We start from the raw sequence: 20,102 nt of genomic DNA on the forward strand, positions 1-20,102 counted from the left end.
CAAACTCCACACAGACAGTAACTCAAACCGGCTGTCTGGAGCCGTGAGGTGGAAGTGCTACGTGCCATGCCCGCCACAATATTTATAAAGGAACTAAATTTATTGACTGTGGCAAGTCTACACATTTCTTTAATGTAGCATCATTCTGACAATTATTGATATGTACTTCTTCAAAAATGAGAAATTCCAATTTGTATCAGATATCCAGTATATAAACCGCATTACCGCAGTGGCCTGCCGTCTGACAGATGCTCTGGCTGAAGTATTAAAGCTGAAATGTAAGGCTATACTTTAACTACTCTCTGGTTAGGCTCTGAGGTTTGCTAATAGGTGGATTATATGATTGGGGTATCATTTGTGTCCACCTGATATTACATTGACAAATTTCTATGTAAAGCAGCCGTGTGCATGTTTTTTTTTGCCTGTCCTAGCACACGATAACTACAATTTACCTTCAAATATAATTATTAAAATACTTCAAAATTCTTGTTTTTTTTTTGAATGATCGTGTTAATCCATTTAACACATTTAACATAACTCTTGAAGAATTCCTTTCCATGTGTCATCCATTATTATTAAAAATGTACATTTTAGATTTGTACCGCAACATTCACTCAACCCTGTCGATTTTCATCCCTAGGTAAAAGTCACAATATTCCACAAGTCACATGTTCAACAGGAAGTAGCACTGTTTGACTTCCCTGAAGATCATGGGAAGAAGAACATTAGGCGATTGGCGTAACACATTTCTTATTGGCTCAGTGCATGTCGTCATAGATTCAATGTTGGGGGGAAAAAAAGAATAAGTTACAGGGGTTAAATGGCACCCCAGTCACCAGTTTGCATAACTTTGCAACGTTGCTTTATCCTTACGCCGCATTCAAATGAACTCGGAAGTGGGGGGTCAGAACACAGAATTCTATCATTTTACATCTCCGTGTGTTTGAGCTATAAAATGGGGGGAAGAATCGACACCTCCAGGTTCATCTTTTCAGTAAGGAGTGATATATATTTACCCTCTCAGTACAGCAAACCATAGTCAGTGTTATAGATTTAACAAGTGAATGCACATATCTGCATCTTATTCCAAATATACTCATACTGCTGCTGACACCAATCTTTTATATCCCTTATATTTTTATATATACGTTTATAAGTACATTCTGTTATATCTAAATTCTATTTTATGTCACGGACAGTCAAAAAAAAAAAAAAAAGCATTTCACGGCATGTCATACTGTGCAAAGGTGTGTGTGTGTGTGTGTGTGTGTGTGAGATCAATAAAATTTGAATGTCTGTATGTTAATTGTTAAAGCAAACACCAGTGTATATACAGCAGAAGTCGTTTAAAAGTAAAGAGGTGCTACTTTGTTTAGCGTTGATGTGAGCAGCCATGTTGATTTGACATCATCAGAGTTAAGGGACGTTTTCTGAGTTGGGAGTTTTAGCCTTACATGACATTAAACACCCACTTAAACAGATTTCTTGTATTAATTGAAAGACATACATTCTGTATACATTTTATAATTAAAAAAAAGTAACTTGTTGAAAGAATCTGATTGTCCTGAAATGAACAAAGTATGTGTCCCATACATACAAAGCATTAAGGTGTTTGAATACACGTGAATACATTAAAGCCCAGTATTACAGGTCAGCATTTATTTTGAATGCATGTTATTTTATAATAAGGCTGCAACCTTTCATGGCGTACAACAAAAGGCGAGCATACAGCACAAGTTACATATAAACATAAATAAAAATGAAAAAAAGTTGCACTTTGGTCAGACATCACTTCCCCTGTAACTGCACCCATAAATATCAGTTCTTCTTTCAGAGACTTGTGGGTTTTATGATTGAAGCAGTAACAGTTCAGATCCCAAATTTATAGAAATTTCAAATGTCATTAAAGGCTGCTGTAAATGCTGAGAAACACTTTCATGTATTGAAACACTCAAAAAAAAAAAAAAAGTATCACATTTACACTGTAGAAACAGTCAGTAGAATAGGGCTGCACAATGAATGATATTGGAATCAACTAAGACTGGCTGTGGTGCATGTGTCGGATAATCACGCCATGTTCAGACGATTTTGCCGTCTTCCTCTCGAACACCTCGGCTACATGCGCAAAACTAAAGATCACTAGACAAAGTTGGGCAGATGTGTGAGTCACGATTACATACTATGGTGGCTTGTTAAATGTATCCGAGTCGAATTGTATTTTCAATGAAACATTTTTAAAGATATATTGATATTACAAAGAATATGTCTTATGTCAATTCAAAGATTTATACATTTAAAAGAAAGATTTCGAGCAACATGAAAAAGCCTGTTTTCTGTTTATTTAAAACAATAAAGTGCAAAATTGTCTACTTAAATTGTCTAAATAATTATGATAAATAAGTGATTTCGAAATCGAGCAAAATTTTCATGATGATTTCAGCCCTATAAGCAAGATAAACAATTTAAATTAGAAATATAATGAACATTAGCCTTTGGTGATTTAGTCCAAATATCACAAAAAACAAAACAAAACAACAACAAAAAAAACCATCATCTTAGTACAGATTAACTTGACAGAAAAAGTCACACATTAGTTAAATGTGTACAATAATGTTTTTACTATTTATAGAGTTGTTTTTTTTTTTTTTATTTCAGAACCTTCCACCCATAGAACTCATTTTTATTATAATTATCATTAGATTCTATTCAACATTATTTCTAGGCACAATAACTTTAACCATGGTGTGGTGTACACCACTGTAATAAAATAAAAACAAAGTTGTGGACCCCCTAGCTGTGCTTTAAGACCCCTGGGGGCCACCGGACCCAACTCTGGGAAGCATGAATCTATATAAAATGACTCAGACAGTATTTCAGATTCCCTTAGGATTGATTGTGTACGGTAATTCTTTTACACCTACCCAAATGTTCCATCTTGACACTCACTAAATATGTGCAGCTTTAAGATGACTTCGTTATCGGCATGATCAAAATACAAACACTGATTGCTGTACCTTTTAAAGCAGTTATTATTTCATAATTACTAAATTATATTAACAATTTTTTAAAATGGAATTTAATCAGTTTATTCAACCAGAGCTGTGGAAATTTGGTTCTTAAACACTACATACCCGTAAACATCATTACAGTTCAGTACTTACATTAAGTACTCGTACTAATCGGCATCAGGCCAAACAAGATTATTTTTTTCAGAACGATGAATATCAGGATCTGTCTATACGTTTGTAGTGTATATCAGCAGTGTCTCTGGAACATCTGTCTTTCCAAGCCTTGACAGCTTGGTCTGTTTACTAAACCTTTAGTAAGGCCAATGAGGCAGAAGCCATCAGAAACACCAATATGTTTCTTGATGCCTACAGGAGACTTCCCCCCTCTGCAAGCTGTCTCTGGAGGTCTTTCTTATCGTCCACTTCCCCAGCGCCAGCACTGGGCTCCTCGTCCCCGTCCACCATGAAGATGGGCCAATCCGAGTCAGTCGTGGCCTGTTCCACACTCACAGACTGGCTGCTCAGGCTCATGGAAGGAGAGTCCTCATTAGTTGTAGTGACACAAGTACAATTATCACAGAGGCCAAAGCGCTTCAGACCCTGAGACACGGCTCCAGAGAAGACACGCCTGCAGCCCTTACACACGATGGGCCAGGTTGCACGATGGACCTGTCAGAACAAGGGCAAATATACACAAGGTTAGTAGTTAGGGGTGCACAGGGTTGTCCTAGCCCAGGACAAGCAGATTTGTATCAGGGTTAAAGTTCTTTTTTATTTATTTATCCCAACATACATGGCAGATTAACAATCAGAAGTTTTCATTGAGCATGTAGCTATGTATAAATATAATGCGTGGTTAGCTACAAATACAAGATTTCACTGCAGAATAGATTATATATATATATATATATATATATATATATATATATATATATATATATATATGTATATATATTCCCCCATCAAATCATTTTTACTTAGCTTTTCCTAGTTGGGGTCATGGTGGCAACAGGTTGAGAAAGTCCCTCCAGACTTCTCTATCCCCAGCCATAGTTTCCAGCTCCTCCTGGGGGAGCCTCAGACATTCCCAAGCCAGCTGTGACATATAAACTCTCCGGTGAGTCCGGGGCCTGCCTCGGGGCCACGTTCCAAAAGCCCGTTTCTACTGCAAGGGTCTAGTCCTTCTAAGAGTCTCCATCACATGCCTTCTGCCCCATAGGCAGGGTGACCCCCACCCTTCATTTTCTAAGTGGCGAGCCTACCAGATGGCTAAATGGGTTACTTGGATGGCCCGGTCACCAACTGCTCATCTGCGGGCACTATCCTAATCCTAGCTTGTGTATGTTGGTGTAATCTCAGGACTATGCCACCAGGGGTTTACTCTACACTGTTTGAAGATCTATTTACCAAGAGTGGCCCTTCTGAGAGCTTTAAATCCCTGGTGACAGAGCCCTTTAGGTTCACCAAAATACACAAGCCCCTCAACTACAACAAGATCACACTCCAAAAACAGGCTATGGGATATGTTTTTTTCTTTTAAAAAGAAAAGAAAAAAAAAAAGGCAGGTCCTGAAATCTCATGACTAGAAATGTTTTCAGACTGAAACTGATCTGAACACAGATCTTGGACTTACGGTGACAGCATGCGTGCGTAAATGCTCCTGACGAGTGAAACGCTTTCCGCAAATTTCACACGGGTATGGCCTCTCCCCTGTGTGACAACGGATGTGCCTCTTCAGAATGCCCTTCTGTTTGGTCGTGTACGGGCAGAACGGACACTTGTGCAGCCTCCCTGAGTAGAAAACTGTCATTTTATGATTAAGCATGTGTTAATCAAATTTAACACAAAAAAAAAAACAGGTGAGCAACCACAAACAAAAGAAACAAGAAAAGTATAAGCCAATTTCTCACCTGCATCCTCCACATACCAGTCGCTTTGGATCTCCATACTACAGGTGCCTCCGTGACCTAGTCCTTCATCTACTCGACCAATCATATTACTGCTTCCCAAACTGTGGCCAAAATGAGGCACAAGCTCCTCACGGTGAGAGTTGGCTCCTCCACGTAGCAGCACATCTACATACTGCTTCATCTGATAATTGGGGTACGGCGGCAGGGATGTTGGCTCGCTGCTAGGTGCAGGACTTGAGCTGAGAGTTCTGTCTTCACCATTGCTTGGGTTTTCATACAGGTCCATGTCCTTAGCTTCAAGTGAACACTCACCTTCCTCATCAGGGTCAAATTTAATCTTGGTGTGTACAGGCATGACGAGCATCCCTGAAGATGATGGGTTGACGGCGTCTTGCACTGGGTTGCTCTTAACAGCAGCACTGGTGGGAGGTTGGTTGGAGAATCCTCCCTGCGAGTTCTCACTCTCGGAGTCTTTACTACTGGTTGCAGCTGGTGTGGAGGGAATATCAGAGGACGCCTCACCGGAATGGGGCATCTCCATACTCTGTGGGGTTCCCCGGTCCGTTTGGGAAGTGGATGCTGCAGGACCACTGGACACTGAAGCTGACGTACCACTGTCAGCAGGTCCTTCTCTCTCTCGGCACATTTCCCTCTGGCCCTCTTTCTCCCTGTTACAGATCTCCAACGATGATTTGATGTAGCCTTTGCAAAAGTTCACTACGTCCGTCATCTGCAAGTAGCTGGCTGAAGACATGATCTCGATCACGTTATCGGTACGCAGGTCTAGACGACCGGAGTACAGAAAGTCCAGAATGAGTGAAAAGGCATCTGCTGTGACAATGTCCAGAGAAGCTGTGCTATGCCTGTGGCCATTATCCTGCAAATAATGCACCAGCAGAGCCCGGAAATAGCCACTGCTCGCAAAGAGGATGTTTCTGTGTGCCTTGAACACACGGCCCTCTACGATGATGCTGCAGTCGCAGAAGAAGTCCCTCTTACGCTGTTCGTTCAGCTCACACAAAAGCTTGGAGTGATAAGAGGGAACCTCCATCTTGTCCCTATACATACAGGCAGGAGCTGTGTTTCTGTGCCAAACAGAGGGAAACAAATAAGTGAACCACGATGATGCATGCAAATTCAGGCTCAGGCATAGACAAAAGAGAAACGAGTACCAAGGAGATTAGGAAAAGAGGAAGAAAGACAGGGACATCTATATCGATATAGATGAGGGAGTGTAATGTGACCAAACATGAAGCAGATTTATTGACACCACCCCAAAATTACAGTATAGGTACACTGAGTTGATTATACATACACTGTACCTCTCGTTTGCCATTTTATCAGGTACACCAGCCATACAGATGAACTTTATAGACTGTTCACAACCCAGCAGCGAGAATTTATAAATCCAAGCAAAACAGCTGGGCTTAAAATGCACCCTTATCAGTGAAACACAAGTTAACATGATGCCATTAAACACACAAAAAAATTCAAGCCTGTAACACTCATATATAATTCACTGGATTTGTTAGACCATGGCCTATTTGCATGAGTGTGAGTTGGTTTTTTTGCATTCATCCATTGTCCCTACTGCTTATCCTACACAGGGTTGGAGGGAGCCTGGAGTCTATCCCAGGTAACGCGCGGAACAAGGCGGGGTACACCCTATAACAGGGAAAAATCACACATTCACACACTATGAAAAATTTGTAAATGCCAATCAGCCTACAAAGCATGTCTTTGGACTGGCGGAGGAAACCGGAGCGCCTGGTGGAAACCCCCGAAGCACGGGGAGAACATGCAAACTCCACAAATAAGCAGTATGTGTCTACATTATACAACTTTGAAGACTAAAGTTTTACAATCCCACGATTAGGTGTTGCTCAGAAGAGCGTCTGGTTCCTCGACAGGGTTCTTGCTCCCGTTGCCTCAGGTAGTTTATCATTGCCGCTGTTGTTTCTGTCTAAACCTGTCTAATCTGGATTTCTGTAATAATATCAGGCCAGTGGTAGTCCTATGGTGGTCCTTTTTTATTGAGGCAGAAAAGAGTGACAAACTTGTGCGCCTATATGATAGGGGCAGAACGGTGGTTCTAAAGGGTTACGGTCTGTGTGTGTGCCGTTTCATACATTCTTGTTTCCACGTGGACTTCCACGGATTTCTACTCACCTCCCAAAAACATGCCGGTAGGTGGACTGGTGTCTCGATATTGCCCCTAAGTGTGAATGTGTGTGTGTGTGTGTGTGTGTGTGTGAAGGTTTTGTATTCCCACTTCACTCCCAGTGTTCCTGGGAGAGGCTCTGGATTCACCAAGACCCTGACCAATAAGAAGAGCTTACTAAAGCTGAATGAATATTATGATAGTGACTCTTAATAACTTGGAAAATCGGTGTATAGTATATTAATGTAATAAGTAAATAATATTTATTACTATTAAGGACTTCTTTTCTATTCCCAGGGGCATTATGCAACACTTTGACTGATTTCTGGTTATTTATTAGAAGGATTTTGGGCAGTGTATTTCCCCTCAGACAGCTTTATTATGAATTTCTGCTCATTTTTTTTCTCATTAGTTATCTTTAGACGGCATTAGGCTTTCTTCAAGCAACTCTAAAGTATATAATAATTCATTACACCACATGTAATAGTGTGTAAGACCATATAAAATGCAACCACAGCCAGACACTGGGATAACTCTATTAGCTTGGAGGCTATGTAACAGTTCCCCAGCTAATTCACACCTTTCTTTGTAAACAAGGAGTCTACGCTAGCCATGCTAGCACGCTAGCTAGTAATACATTTATTCTATTGTTTCCCGTGATAAAAAAAACAAAGTGAGTTTTCTGGAACACAGATTTTGTAAACTCCTTACCTCCGCAAACCACAGTCTATATAATTCCGACGGATTCGCTATTTATTCCAAAAAAGTTCCAATGCTATTTTCATTGCTAAGATTTAGCCACTTCCGGTATCCAAGTAACCTCACAGGAGAAATGACGCCACACGCGTAAGCCAATGAAAAGGCGGAATGTTGTATGGGGCGGGGTCAGACATTGTGCAGGTTCATCAGGTTGATGTAAAATATTACATGTGAGATCCAGTGGAGGTTCTTTACCTCTCTTAACATGAAAGAAACATCGCATCATAACACACAGGCTCATTGATGGAGAGACCAATTTTACCACCACTTACTAGCATAAAAAATATAACACGATATAGAAACTTAAATGCTATTTCAACGTATTTAAAGTAGTCAGTGAGTACAATGACCCTGAATGACACTACAAACCCAGCTAAGCCTGGGTCTGTAAATTGTCATGTGAACTTGCTACTGTCACAGTGATTATGAAAGTTTGGGACTGCTTTGGGTAAAATATCTTGTAACATTGAGATTATTTTATTCTTCTGTGTGATCTGACATAAAAAAATAAATAAATAAATCTTCCTTTGTAATGCGTTTATTTCAATTTATCATTGGATTCTCAGTCTCTTTGCATTTACTACATTGTATGAAAATAATAATAATAATAATAATAATAATAATAATAATAATTATTATTATTATTATTATTATTATTATTACCTACAACACACTGCATTGTATCTTCCACCACCAGAAGGGGGTGCAAAATCCATGAAACATTGGTCCTATACAAGTTCCGTATCCCATCCAGCAGAGATGGTAATATTCAAATGACAGTGTAGTGAAGCATCCACCGAATTGTGTTCAAAAGAAAGACAAATATTTTGTTTAAATGAAAACACAAAATGGTTCTATTCTTTACTTACCCACGCTGCGGTCTAGCCAGAGTGTCGATCCACTCACTCACTCCACCTTGTCTGCTCTGAGATGATTGTTTCTATGAAACAAACGTTTGTTTGCTTCCTTCCAGTCTGAAAATAGCTTTTTTTTTTTTAAATGTGGACTGAGATAAAGAAAACACAACGTTCCTGCGGACCACAGCATGCCCGTGCAGCACAATCCACAGCTCTCAGAAGTGTTTTTACATGGAGGGGTCGCAGGGTGACATTTGTTTAAAGAATTTTCCCATGGTGAAGCCAAACAGCACAAAAGGCTTCATGGTGGCCTTTCAAAACCACAGAGAAGGCAGGCGGACAGAGGCTGCCCTACAACCTCTTTTGAAAATGTAATTTATGACACCTCATAAAGCTTATTCATGCTCATAATCTCTGTATGTAAACCAGAATAAACCAGAGCGGTGTCCTCTAGTCTGTAAAGTCAGGGCTGCACATGTCAAACCCTGACTCTGATGTGGCTCTTGGTCACACAATAACACAGTGGGAGTAAAAGAAAAGCTTTGAATTTCAAGTTTGACACATCAGGTTTTCTCAAGGTATTCCCTATTCTCACACAACTGCCCTTCTGCATTCCTGTGGGAGGACCGAGAGAGCTGCAGCCAGTTGTACCCCTTGAATATAAGCTCCATAAGTCAGGGTGTAGAGTGGGTCCTAAACCTTAAGTTGAGAGTAGTTAGTTTATACCGAGCTATTGCATGCTAAAAGAAATCGCTAGAAGTTGCCAGATGATGTAATAGACTAATTTGCATATTTATTGAATCATCATGGTAATTTGCATTTTCTAGAGACACTCAGAATAGAATAGAATAGAATAGAGTTTTATTAGAATAAACAAAAAAAAAGATAATATATTAATTATTGAAGAGGTTGTCTTTAATCAGGGCACTGCAAACTAAATATTTCTGTATTTACAAAATACTATGGGATTATTTGCAGTAATGCAAATCTCATAAGAATGCAGTAAATAAAAGGAAGCAGTGGTAGTGAACTGTTGGGAAATAGACACAACAACAATAAAAACAAACAAACAAAAACATTGTTATTTAACAGAGAAAAGTGTATTGTCATTGGTACGATTGAGTCAGTGGACTATATGGTTACATTTACTTTACTGTATGTTCTATACTTATATATTTTAGAATTTTTGTACTGAATATGTTTATTTTTATTACTTCTTGTATACTTCTTGCTTGCTCACTCCACTTTTTGCTTGCTGCTGTAATCGGTGAATTTCCCTCTGGGATTAATAAAGTGCTCCATCCATCCATCCATCCATCGAGTCATTCATCCATCCATCCATCTGGTGAAGTTTTCTGTAAGGAAAGGATTACTGAACATTTATGGAATGAGTCTCCAGTGTTAGGGTTTTGTGACGGCCAGTACGTTTTCTTCCATGGGAAAATCTTCAGTTCAGAAGGATTTGCTCTTTCCATTTTTTTTTCTCTAACATGTCAAGTGGCACTTTTGTGTTATATTACCTTATATTTATTTTTTTGTGTTATATTATCTTCACAAGAGTATAAAAGAGAGGCTGATGACGGAACAACAGTTTATAGCTTCGAGATCGTAAGTGATAACAGGAACTAACTTGGCTTGCGTATGTTCCAGAACATTAAACGTAACTATAAATGGTTAAAAGCATGATGTGTTGTTCATTTGTTCATTGCACATTTAAAATGGTAATTGTTGGCAAATTGCTGTGAAATAAGAGGACTTTGCCATGGTACATATACATTGGTTTTTTGTCAGCACACATCACATCACCCCAGTATTGATAATTTTCCTATAATATAGTGGCCATTTAAGGCAAGTGACCGCTGTTTTCTGTGATAGCTGCTCTCCTGAGTACAGCCAAACAGCCTGTGTGGTGTTCCGATGTGCTTAAGACCAGTGCACGGAGAAGAGCTGCGTTTTCCCAGATGCACACGCACACCACAGGCATATTTAAAGCCACTGAGAAACATTGATTAAAGAGGAAGACAATGGGAAGCGATTGCTACGGAATGGTGGCCTCGATTTCCAGCACCCTGCTCCTTATGGGTTTAAGAATGTGCCGTGAAACTTTTTGAATTAGCCCAGAATCTCTGGAATTTGTTTTGTGGCACCAGCGTAAACTCGCTTTCATTGATCATAAGATTCGAGAGGCTCAGAGGCTCACTCGACTGTCTTTGTTGTGTGCATCTGTGTATGCGTGCGTGCATGTGTGCGTGCATGCGTGCGTCTACAAAATCCACAGCAAAGAGTTTAGAAGATTGAACAATGATTACGGGGAGGGTTAGATGATATGATCACATCTCTTTGGGTTTAATAGGACAGGCGCCTCTTCTTGTCCTGAGGACGCCGCTCTACTCTGTGGTCGTGGGCACGAAGGGGAAATCTCTCGCTGTAATTACCATTTAATGCAATTGTGCCTTTTGGAGACTTTCGTGCCTTTTTTCCCCCCACTGGGTCTTTCTTTTTCTTTACAATTCCTTCCTTCCTGAGAAACATAAGAAGGCTTGTTTTAATTATTGCATACATTCTGTGTATAGAAGGAATGAACAATAATGAATCACACAAGTTTGGATGAGCTGTGATCACGTTCTGCTGTCTAGAATTGGCGGAGTAGTTGCTGGAGTAGTACAGAAAAGTACGACAAACTTCATGAGTGAAATTCACACATGTGCCTTTTAACTTCACATGGCCATTCTATTCACATTTGTCGAATCATTTATTTTCACACGTTAATTTTTCACATGCACTGCAAGTGTTTTTATTTTTCATGTCATTTTGTTGTTGTTGTTGTTTTTTTACACATATATGTTTTTACATATAATTAATTTATTTACAAACATAATTCTTTACTCATGATGCATTTATTTTCACATGTACTGTATTATTTTACATATTTTTCATATATGATTATCTCCATCCATCCATCCATCCATCCATCCATCCATCCATTATCTGTAGCCTACAGAAAGATTTGCTCTTTCCATTTTTTTCCTAACATGTCAAGCGGCGCTTTTGTGTTATATTATCTTCACAAGAGTACAAAAGAGAGGCCGGTGAGGGAACAACAGTTTATAGCTTCGAGATCGTAAGTGATAACAGGAACTAGCTTGGCTTGCGTATGTTCCAGAACATTAAACGTAACTATAAATGGTTAAACGCACGACGTGTTGTTCATTAATTCATTTAAAATGGTAATTGTTGGCAAATTGCTGTGAAATATGAGGACTTTGGCGTGGTAAATATCGGCTTATCCTACACAGGGTCGCTGGGGTATCCCTATCATGGCGGGGACACCCTGGACGGAATCCCAACCCATTGCAGGGCACAATCGCACACACATTCACACACAATTTAGAGATGCCAATCAGCCTACGACGCATGTGTTTGGACTAGGGGAGGAAACTGGAGTACCCGGAGGAAAGCACGGGGAGAACATACAAATTCCCCACACAGAAGGCACACAAGGTGGAGGTAGGCGTCGAACCCCCAACTCCGCAAGGCTGACCACTAAGCCACCATGCCCCCCTTTTCTTTTCACATTTTCTTTTCAACATGCAATCACATTCCCTTGTGCACATGATGTCACGTGTGCAATTTCAGGGCATAACATGTTGATGTGCACTTGCACAGATTTTTCACAGCTGATCATATATTACTCACATAATATGTCATTTTTTGACAAACATATGATCATGTGAAATGTATATGATTTTTCCGTAAGAGTAGTCTCAATTCCTCAGATAGTCATCCACATCTCACTGTCACAGTCATTTACACAAGATCATATCCAGCATCCAGCAGAGACAATAAATAGCCTGTGTAATTCCTCTGATGTATACAAGACGCGCTCAAGTGCTAAAAGGATGGGATTGTGTTTAGGACTGCGTGCATGCGTCGTTGTGTTTTTGTGTATGCGGTTTGGATGGGGCTGTATCCGTGCCAAAGAGTGTGAGCTTTTAGTGGGTGAGCGAGTGAGCGTGTGACTGTGGTACACTGCTGTTTGGCTTCCTGCTGCTGCTACCTACGCTCCGGCCGCCGGTGCTCTATGCTTGGCTGTAATGACAGGGCTGGCTGGATGTAATTAAAGTTCAAACTTAGCACCGTGGCAGCTGGAGCTGGAGGCCTGTAACCCTCACTATAATACACTCTGACCACAGAGTGACAGCTCTGAAAGACTCACCAAAACAGTGAAAAAAAAGCCTGAGATTGCCTCGCACCTCTCTGTCTGAGTTTGCACCACACAGCCATGCCCAACATCTACCTCCACAAGCTTTATCTTATATCACCGCACCTCTTTGTTTTCCTATTGCAAGTCACAATCACATACCAAGATGACAACGAATTTTGCCTTGTATCAAATAACAGATCAAGCAGCAGAACCTTCCGTCATCAGATCCTCAGCTCGTCACTTCCACTCCTCCTGCACACCCTGCGTAATCCTGTTCTAGGAGCTTGCAGATTAACCTCTCTTTAAAATGCTCTGACACCTTTTTTTTTTATAAAGCCTTGAAGCTTATTTCTACTGCCACAGAAGGAAGTGTTAGAACAGTCTGTCTTTGATAATGTCACTGATATGTTTTGAATTTGGAAGCGCTCACACAGTGTGGTTATTGAAGTAGTTCAAGAATTAAAGTATGTCAAACTTAAACATACTGTGCGATGTATGTATGGCATAATCAGCCTGAGCTGGGGAATTCTCAATTCAATCATCAGCTCTGACACTGCAATGAACTGGTTTCCCATCTAGTGCGTACCTGCGAAAGGATCAGGGTCTACTGCCACCCTGACCAGGTTTATATTAATGCATTAGTACTAATATATTACAGGTTTATATTAATGTATTAGTGATAATATATTACAGGTTTATATTAATGTATTAGTGATAATATATTACAGGTTTATATTAATGTATTAGTGATAATATATTACAGGTTTATATTAATGCATTAGTACTAATATATTACAGGTTTATATTAATGTATTAGTGATAATATATTACAGGTTTATATTAATGCATTAGTACTAATATATTACAGGTTTATATTAATGTATTAGTGATAATATATTACAGGTTTATATTAATGCATTAATACTAATATATTACAGGTTTATATTAATGCATTAGTACTAATATATTACAGGTTTATATTAATGCATCAATACTAATATAGTACATGTTTATATTAATGCATTAATACTAATTTAGTACATGTTTATATTAATGCATTAGTACTAATATATGTTGTAATAAATTGCATTATAATGCATTAGTATTATATAATACTATAATATTATATATATATATATATATATATATATATATATATATATATATATATATATATATATATATATATATATATATAAAATATAGTATAATATATTAATGCATAATATATTGCAGGTTTATATGAATGCATTATTACTAATATGCTATTGTTTCTATAGTAACAGCCAATTCACAGAGACTTGTTTGATGGACCTGAAAAATTGTATAATAAACAGATTTTTTTTTAAAAACCAACCAAACAAACAAACAAAACCTTTTTATTTAACAAAGAAAAACAAATAATTATTGATATGGTGACGTTGTAAGGAGTCTCCATGGTCATGTAATAGTCAGTAGGAACACAGGAAAGTCTGCAGGACAGAGGAACTTTCAGTAGCATAACATGCAGCCTTTTTGTCTTATTATGAAAAAAGTGAGGCCGGTTGTGGAACGATTGTTTATAGCTGCTATAATGCAAGTGATAACAGGAAATAATTAATAAAAAATAAAAGGAATAAAACACTATAGGAAAATAGTCAACTTCAGTGTGGTAATAGTAACTCTGCATCACACCAGGCCACATCACACCATCCCATCATTGACTATTTTCCTTATTATTATTTATTTGCTAATTTATTTGTCTATTTAGCTGCATTATTTGTTCTAATACACATACTGTAGCTACATAACAGAATCTGATTATTAAGCCTGCAGCTGTATCAGAAATGCAACTTAGAATATACGTTATATTCCATTACAGCCTGGAGTAAATAGTGGCTAGAAAATGTGAAGATTTGTCATTTCACATATCAAGTTGCTGATAGACCAAGAAACTAAGAAATACCTGAAAACCTTTGGAACTTCAAGCAGTCCTCAATGTCTATAACTCAAACAGATAACTCAAACAGTAGTTCCAAATACTGTGTGACATTTAGTCATCGTGCCAAAAGTGTGCCGTTACATCAGCCAGAGGGACCGAATGAGAGCAAATGCGTTATTCATTTTTGTTCTTTTCTCTTGACTTTTATGCTCCTCTTCTCCAAATCATAAAAGATGAAGTCGTGTGTGATGTGGTCAGGGACTTCAGTCAGAATTAACTGATTACCGTAGAACTGCCAGTCCTGTGAGTCATGGCACAGACATTCTTTCGGCTCTTAAAAATAGAAACCGGTTCTCTCTTCTTTAGATTTGTTTTTCTCATTGGATGTCTGTGGGGCATCCTCTCTTGGTTTATGAGACTCGAATCATAACCAGATCCCTTTTTCCACTTTCTCCCTTTCCTTCCCTTCTGTTGTTGGAGCTTGTTTAATCTTTAGACGAAAATTGGCTTAGTGTGGGAACGACACAAGTCTTTAGGGATAGGTTTTGTTGTTTTAGTTTGCATGTTTCTTTTTTCAAAGGCATGCAAAAAGCACTATCTTTGCCAAAACCTCATAAACTGAGATAAAAAAAAAAAAAAAAAGGGCGAGAGGGCGGGAGACCACAGCACCACGACAAAGATAGGGCCTGTCTGCTACGAAAGAGCTTTACAAATGACAATCTTCCAGAGGAATAAAAAGACCGAGAGAGGACGACAGCGTTTCGGGGGAGAAGGCAAAAAGGGAAAGAAATGTGCATGGAATTGGGGGACAAAGGGGAGGAAACATTCCCCTGGCCACATTAAAGACATAAAAAGAAAACAAACAGAAAACATGTCTGACATGAAGACACTGGTTTCTGTGGTGACAGACAATGCGTGCTTGTGGCTTGGTGAGGCCTGAGCAGCCTGTCTGTGTCCCGGCACCAGCGAGAGTTACCGCAGTCAGGCCTTCGATCAGGGCTCTGTACTGTGGGAACGGCGCTTGAAAGAGACCTCACCGGGGGCCACAAAAGGCCCTTTCTGCTTCTCCTCATTGGCTTTTCCCTCCTTATTTATCTTTCGGGAGTCTGGATGAGGCGAGCATGGCTCGGTGGGTAAACAGCAGAGCTGACTTTCTCTCTCGGAGCCAGACTTCTCTCACACTCTCACACGCTGTGACTGCCGTCCAAGATGCTCACTGTCTCTCTGATCAATAATGCCAAACATTTGATGTCATGAAAGGAAAGCTTTTGATACATAACAGATACCAGCGTCACTCATAATATGAGGAACATGTGACGAGAAGGAAAATAAGCAGGACACACGCATCATGCACACTGGGAACGCTCGCCCATAAATAAACACATGCACACGCACACACGCACAAGCTCAAGTCCTGAAGAGTGGCGAGACATGACAAGGGAGCACTTTAGAGGACTAACACTAACAGCGACAGAAGAAAAGAGATAAGATCCTGTGGAATTCCAGCATAGTCTCTCCTCATCATGCACTCACACGTTGCGTGTCAAATGAAATGCAGACTAGTCTAAAGATGTATTGTACGTTTTTGTGTCTTTATAAATAGAATGCAAAACTATTAAATAAACGGTATTATTTATAAATGGTATGCAGTTATACTGTTGTTTTAACTCTTTCATTTAAGGCCTTTGTCAATTACATATTAAATACATTTGAAAGAGTAAAAAAAAATCCAAGCAAAAAAATCTGATTAAAAAGTGTTCATTAATCATGTCATTTCATCTTACTCTGTAAAATGATTGATTTTTTTTTTAGTTACTTTCTTATTTACTTATTTTTTTTATTATTAATAATAATAAAAAATGAATAATGGTAAATAATAAAAAGTGAATCCTATTCGAACGTGAGTGTATGGAGCTCCACAATTTATTACAATTTAGTTTGATGCTGGTTTAAACAAAATCAACACCAAAATCCCAACAGAGACAATACTGCTCACAAAGCTTCCTTTGTGCCTATTTTTATCATCTTTTTTTCTTTTCTTTTTTGCTGTGTTTTTATGCATATACCAGTGTTGCCAAATCAATATAGTAAGGTAACCATTCTACTCAAAATATTTTTGCTGTATCAAACTGTAAGACATATATGAAGTATCAAATATCATACTGGTTTGAACTGATGTAGAAATGAGAGAAATTCTTTACAGTGTAAAATGTATGAGATGTATGCACAGTTATTTCCGCATTAAGCACAGAACTGATGGGAGTGGCATGTCCAGGCTTTTAGACCTGGTGTGGCAAAGAACGGGGCAACAGTGCATTTCCTGTGTAGTTCCTAATACTGAAGCGATTTGGCCAAAATATCTACAACTCAAAAATTAGGACTTAAATCAACACGAGGGCTGTGTGTTGGGTGGCGTGTTGCAGTAATGGAATTCCCCAACAATATAACCAAATACAAAAATACTATTATTATTATTATTATTATTATTATTATTATTATTATTATTATTATTTCCTCAAATCTCAAACAGTGAAACAGTTTTATTACCTCCTCCATTTCATTTACAGTCCCTTTGCATTTTTTAAAATTATTATTATTATTATTTTTCATCTTCTCTCGTTTTTTAATTTTTTTATTTTATTGATTCCAGCACATGTTTAGACTTTCCTATTCTCAATTCTGATTTCTGGTCAGCGCATGTTGATTACATTGCAATAACAGCAGCTCTCACACAGGGATGTCTATGGCAAACATTCCACACAACAGATTCAAAAATGGTCGTTTTTATAATGGCAACGTTTAAAAAAAATAAATAAATAAATAAAAAGATTTAAGTTGTATGTATTTAAGATGGAGTCTCCAGTGTCAGTACATTGTGACAGTCAGAAGTAAAACTGTAACTTTAAGTTTTTTTAATAACGGAAAGTGTTCAGAAAGAAGGGCTTTATGCTTTTTGGGTTTCTCTGTAACATGACAAGCTGCATTTTTGTGTTATTTACTTCAAGAGAGAGAAAAGAGAATGAATGTTTATAGCTTTTATAACGTAAGTGACGAGAATTAACTTGCTTTTTGTCAGGCCACATCATACAAACCTGTTATTGATTTTTTTTATTACTAACAGAATGCCTCAGTCGTTAATTAGAAAACTAACTCTATGATTAAATGTATTTTTGACTCATTAGATAGCCTAGTAATGACTTTTGTTGTTTAGGGATTTCATAGGTGGAGTGGTGAGGCTTATTTCCTGAATTATGGAATGGTTACATGCAGAAAAAGGAGCTATTTAGATATAAACCAATGTAACAGTTTTGTTACAGAGCAGAGGTTCTTCTGGCGGGTGTTTGAATCGAAAATCAATTTCAACTGAATGACCAATGAGGAGTATATTTCTTGGAGAGGAATAGAAATGTATCAGATCTTTGGGGGACTGTGTAAAAAAAAAAAAAAAAAAAAAAAGGGTTTTAGGACATAATGTGATTTGCTTTCGTGTGCATGTGTGTATGCTTTATTGTGTGTGAGAAAGTCATGAAAATATGAGCTTGTTAATGTCAATTGCAGAAGTGGCCTTGTTGTGGTTAAAAAAAAAACAAGGGCACACCGAAAGCACTGAAGTGGCCAAGAAAACGCGGCAGAAATTCCCCCCCACTCAGTGCCAGTATTCTGTTTGTTCTCTTGTCCTCTATTTTCCTTCGACAACTGATTTTTATAAATGATCGTTGGCTTAAACCTCTTCTGTACTTCTGCTTTTACATTTCCCAGGCTTTTCCCTCCATCATCATAGGAAGGAAGTGTGCCACAGCACACCTCAAAAAGCTGAAGGTCAGGAGGAAGAGGAGGAAGACTGAGAGTCAAAGGCAAAAGAGGCCAAGGAAACATTGTGAAGGAAAAATACTCAGCATGAAAAGAAGAAAATCACTCTTTTGAAGTGGAGTAGTGATAAAAAATAACAGCAGAGACATTGTGAAGGCCTGACTTCATAGATCTCTCTGCTGCTTTCTTCTTGTTTTCAGACAGAGGGCTAGAAATAAGATCCAGACATGGGCAAAATAAGGATTGGTAATGAAAGGAGATGGAGTCTGGGGGATGAAGGAAAAAGGGGGATCCCTTTACGTTCATCTTTAACTCATACACCACACTATAGGCTTCTGGCGACAGTCAAACTCCATGTTTCCGCTTTATTGCTAATGACGTCCACCATCTCTTTATGATAGCACTAAAGAGGCTACAGGAGTGTCAGGGAGCATCGGCTTTTACACAGCTAATGACCACGGAGGAGAGTAGAGCTGTCCCACACACCCCCGATGGCACACAAAGATCCATGAGAGTAGTAATGTACAGAAACAGAAACTGTTGCTTTTAGTTCAGTGTATGTGTCTTTACTGTATAACTCATGCATTCATCTTTATCCTGGTCAGAGTGGATCCAGGGCCGATCCTGGGAACACCGGGTGTGAGGAGGGAATACACTCTGGAAGGGATTGTATAGTACTATGTGCACATACAATTTAGAGTCACTGGTATGCCTACTAGCATGTTTTTGGGAGGAAACCCACATGGACATGGAAAGAAACATCCACAGAAACTCCACATAGACAGCATCCAACCACTAAGCTTGGTGATCTCTGTTTAAACAAAAAATGCAGTATTTCTATCATATGTTGTTTTGTTTTTTTAAATTATTGTTAATACAAAATATCCTTACCTTACCCCTCTACCCCTCTAGCTTTCTATTATTTCACAATTATTGGTAGCCAACATATAAAGAATATCAGCGGCTAATTATATGAATTGTATTGACGTGTGAAATTTGCCATGCTGTATGATGGTGCCGTAGTTACACCCTTAGGCTTTAAGTTCTGATCAAAGGATCCAGAGGATTTAATCCCCACTACTGACAAGAGACAAGCCACCAAAGCTCCAGTGGCAGCAAGTGTGAATGAAATGTGGTGCAAGGAAAAGAGCTGACTGTCTTTGTTTACCACCACTCTAATGGTGTAAGAGAATGAAGTATGATTTAATTCCATCAATACCATCCTATTGACATCGAGAATGTGCTCGATGTGTACCAAAGACTGATTTGCAAAAGTACATACCCAGAGACCAAATGAGGGACGATCCAAGATACCTTTAACTCATCCGAATCTGATATGGACTAGAACTTATACTTTGCACCTCCTTCATTTGGTTGCATTTGGGCCACCATGCGTTGGACCCATCTTGGTTGCATTAGACCCAACTTTCCCATCTCAGAAAACTTAAAAATAACAGTTTCACATGTGACTG

At 38.7% G+C, this 20,102-nt stretch overlaps 1 protein-coding gene across 3 annotated transcripts; it reads right to left on the bottom strand.

Annotated features, from left to right (window-relative positions):
- Positions 1-2,622: 2,622 nt before the first annotated feature.
- zbtb8b (zinc finger and BTB domain containing 8B) lies at positions 2,623-8,128 on the bottom strand. Of its 3 annotated transcripts, XM_053612564.1 has the most exons (5): positions 7,791-8,128; positions 4,919-6,003; positions 4,642-4,811; positions 3,986-4,104; positions 3,659-3,677 (listed from the first exon to the last, which is right to left on the bottom strand). In XM_053612564.1, exons 2-4 carry the CDS (start codon positions 5,982-5,984, stop codon positions 4,006-4,008), a joined length of 1,335 nt encoding a protein of 444 aa, XP_053468539.1. In that variant the 5' UTR covers positions 5,985-6,003; positions 7,791-8,128; the 3' UTR covers positions 3,659-3,677; positions 3,986-4,005. The 3 variants fall into 3 exon arrangements, with proteins under 3 accessions (XP_053468538.1, XP_053468537.1, XP_053468539.1); XM_053612563.1 differs by lacking the exon at positions 3,986-4,104 and having other exon boundaries at positions 2,623-3,677; positions 4,642-4,799; positions 7,791-8,124; XM_053612562.1 differs by lacking the exon at positions 3,986-4,104 and having other exon boundaries at positions 2,623-3,677; positions 7,791-8,118.
- Between the last annotated feature and the right edge of the window lie 11,974 nt (positions 8,129-20,102).

The sequence above is a fragment of the Ictalurus furcatus genome, chromosome 24 (assembly GCF_023375685.1).
Source record: "Ictalurus furcatus strain D&B chromosome 24, Billie_1.0, whole genome shotgun sequence".
Classification (NCBI taxonomy): Eukaryota; Metazoa; Chordata; class Actinopteri; order Siluriformes; family Ictaluridae; genus Ictalurus; species Ictalurus furcatus.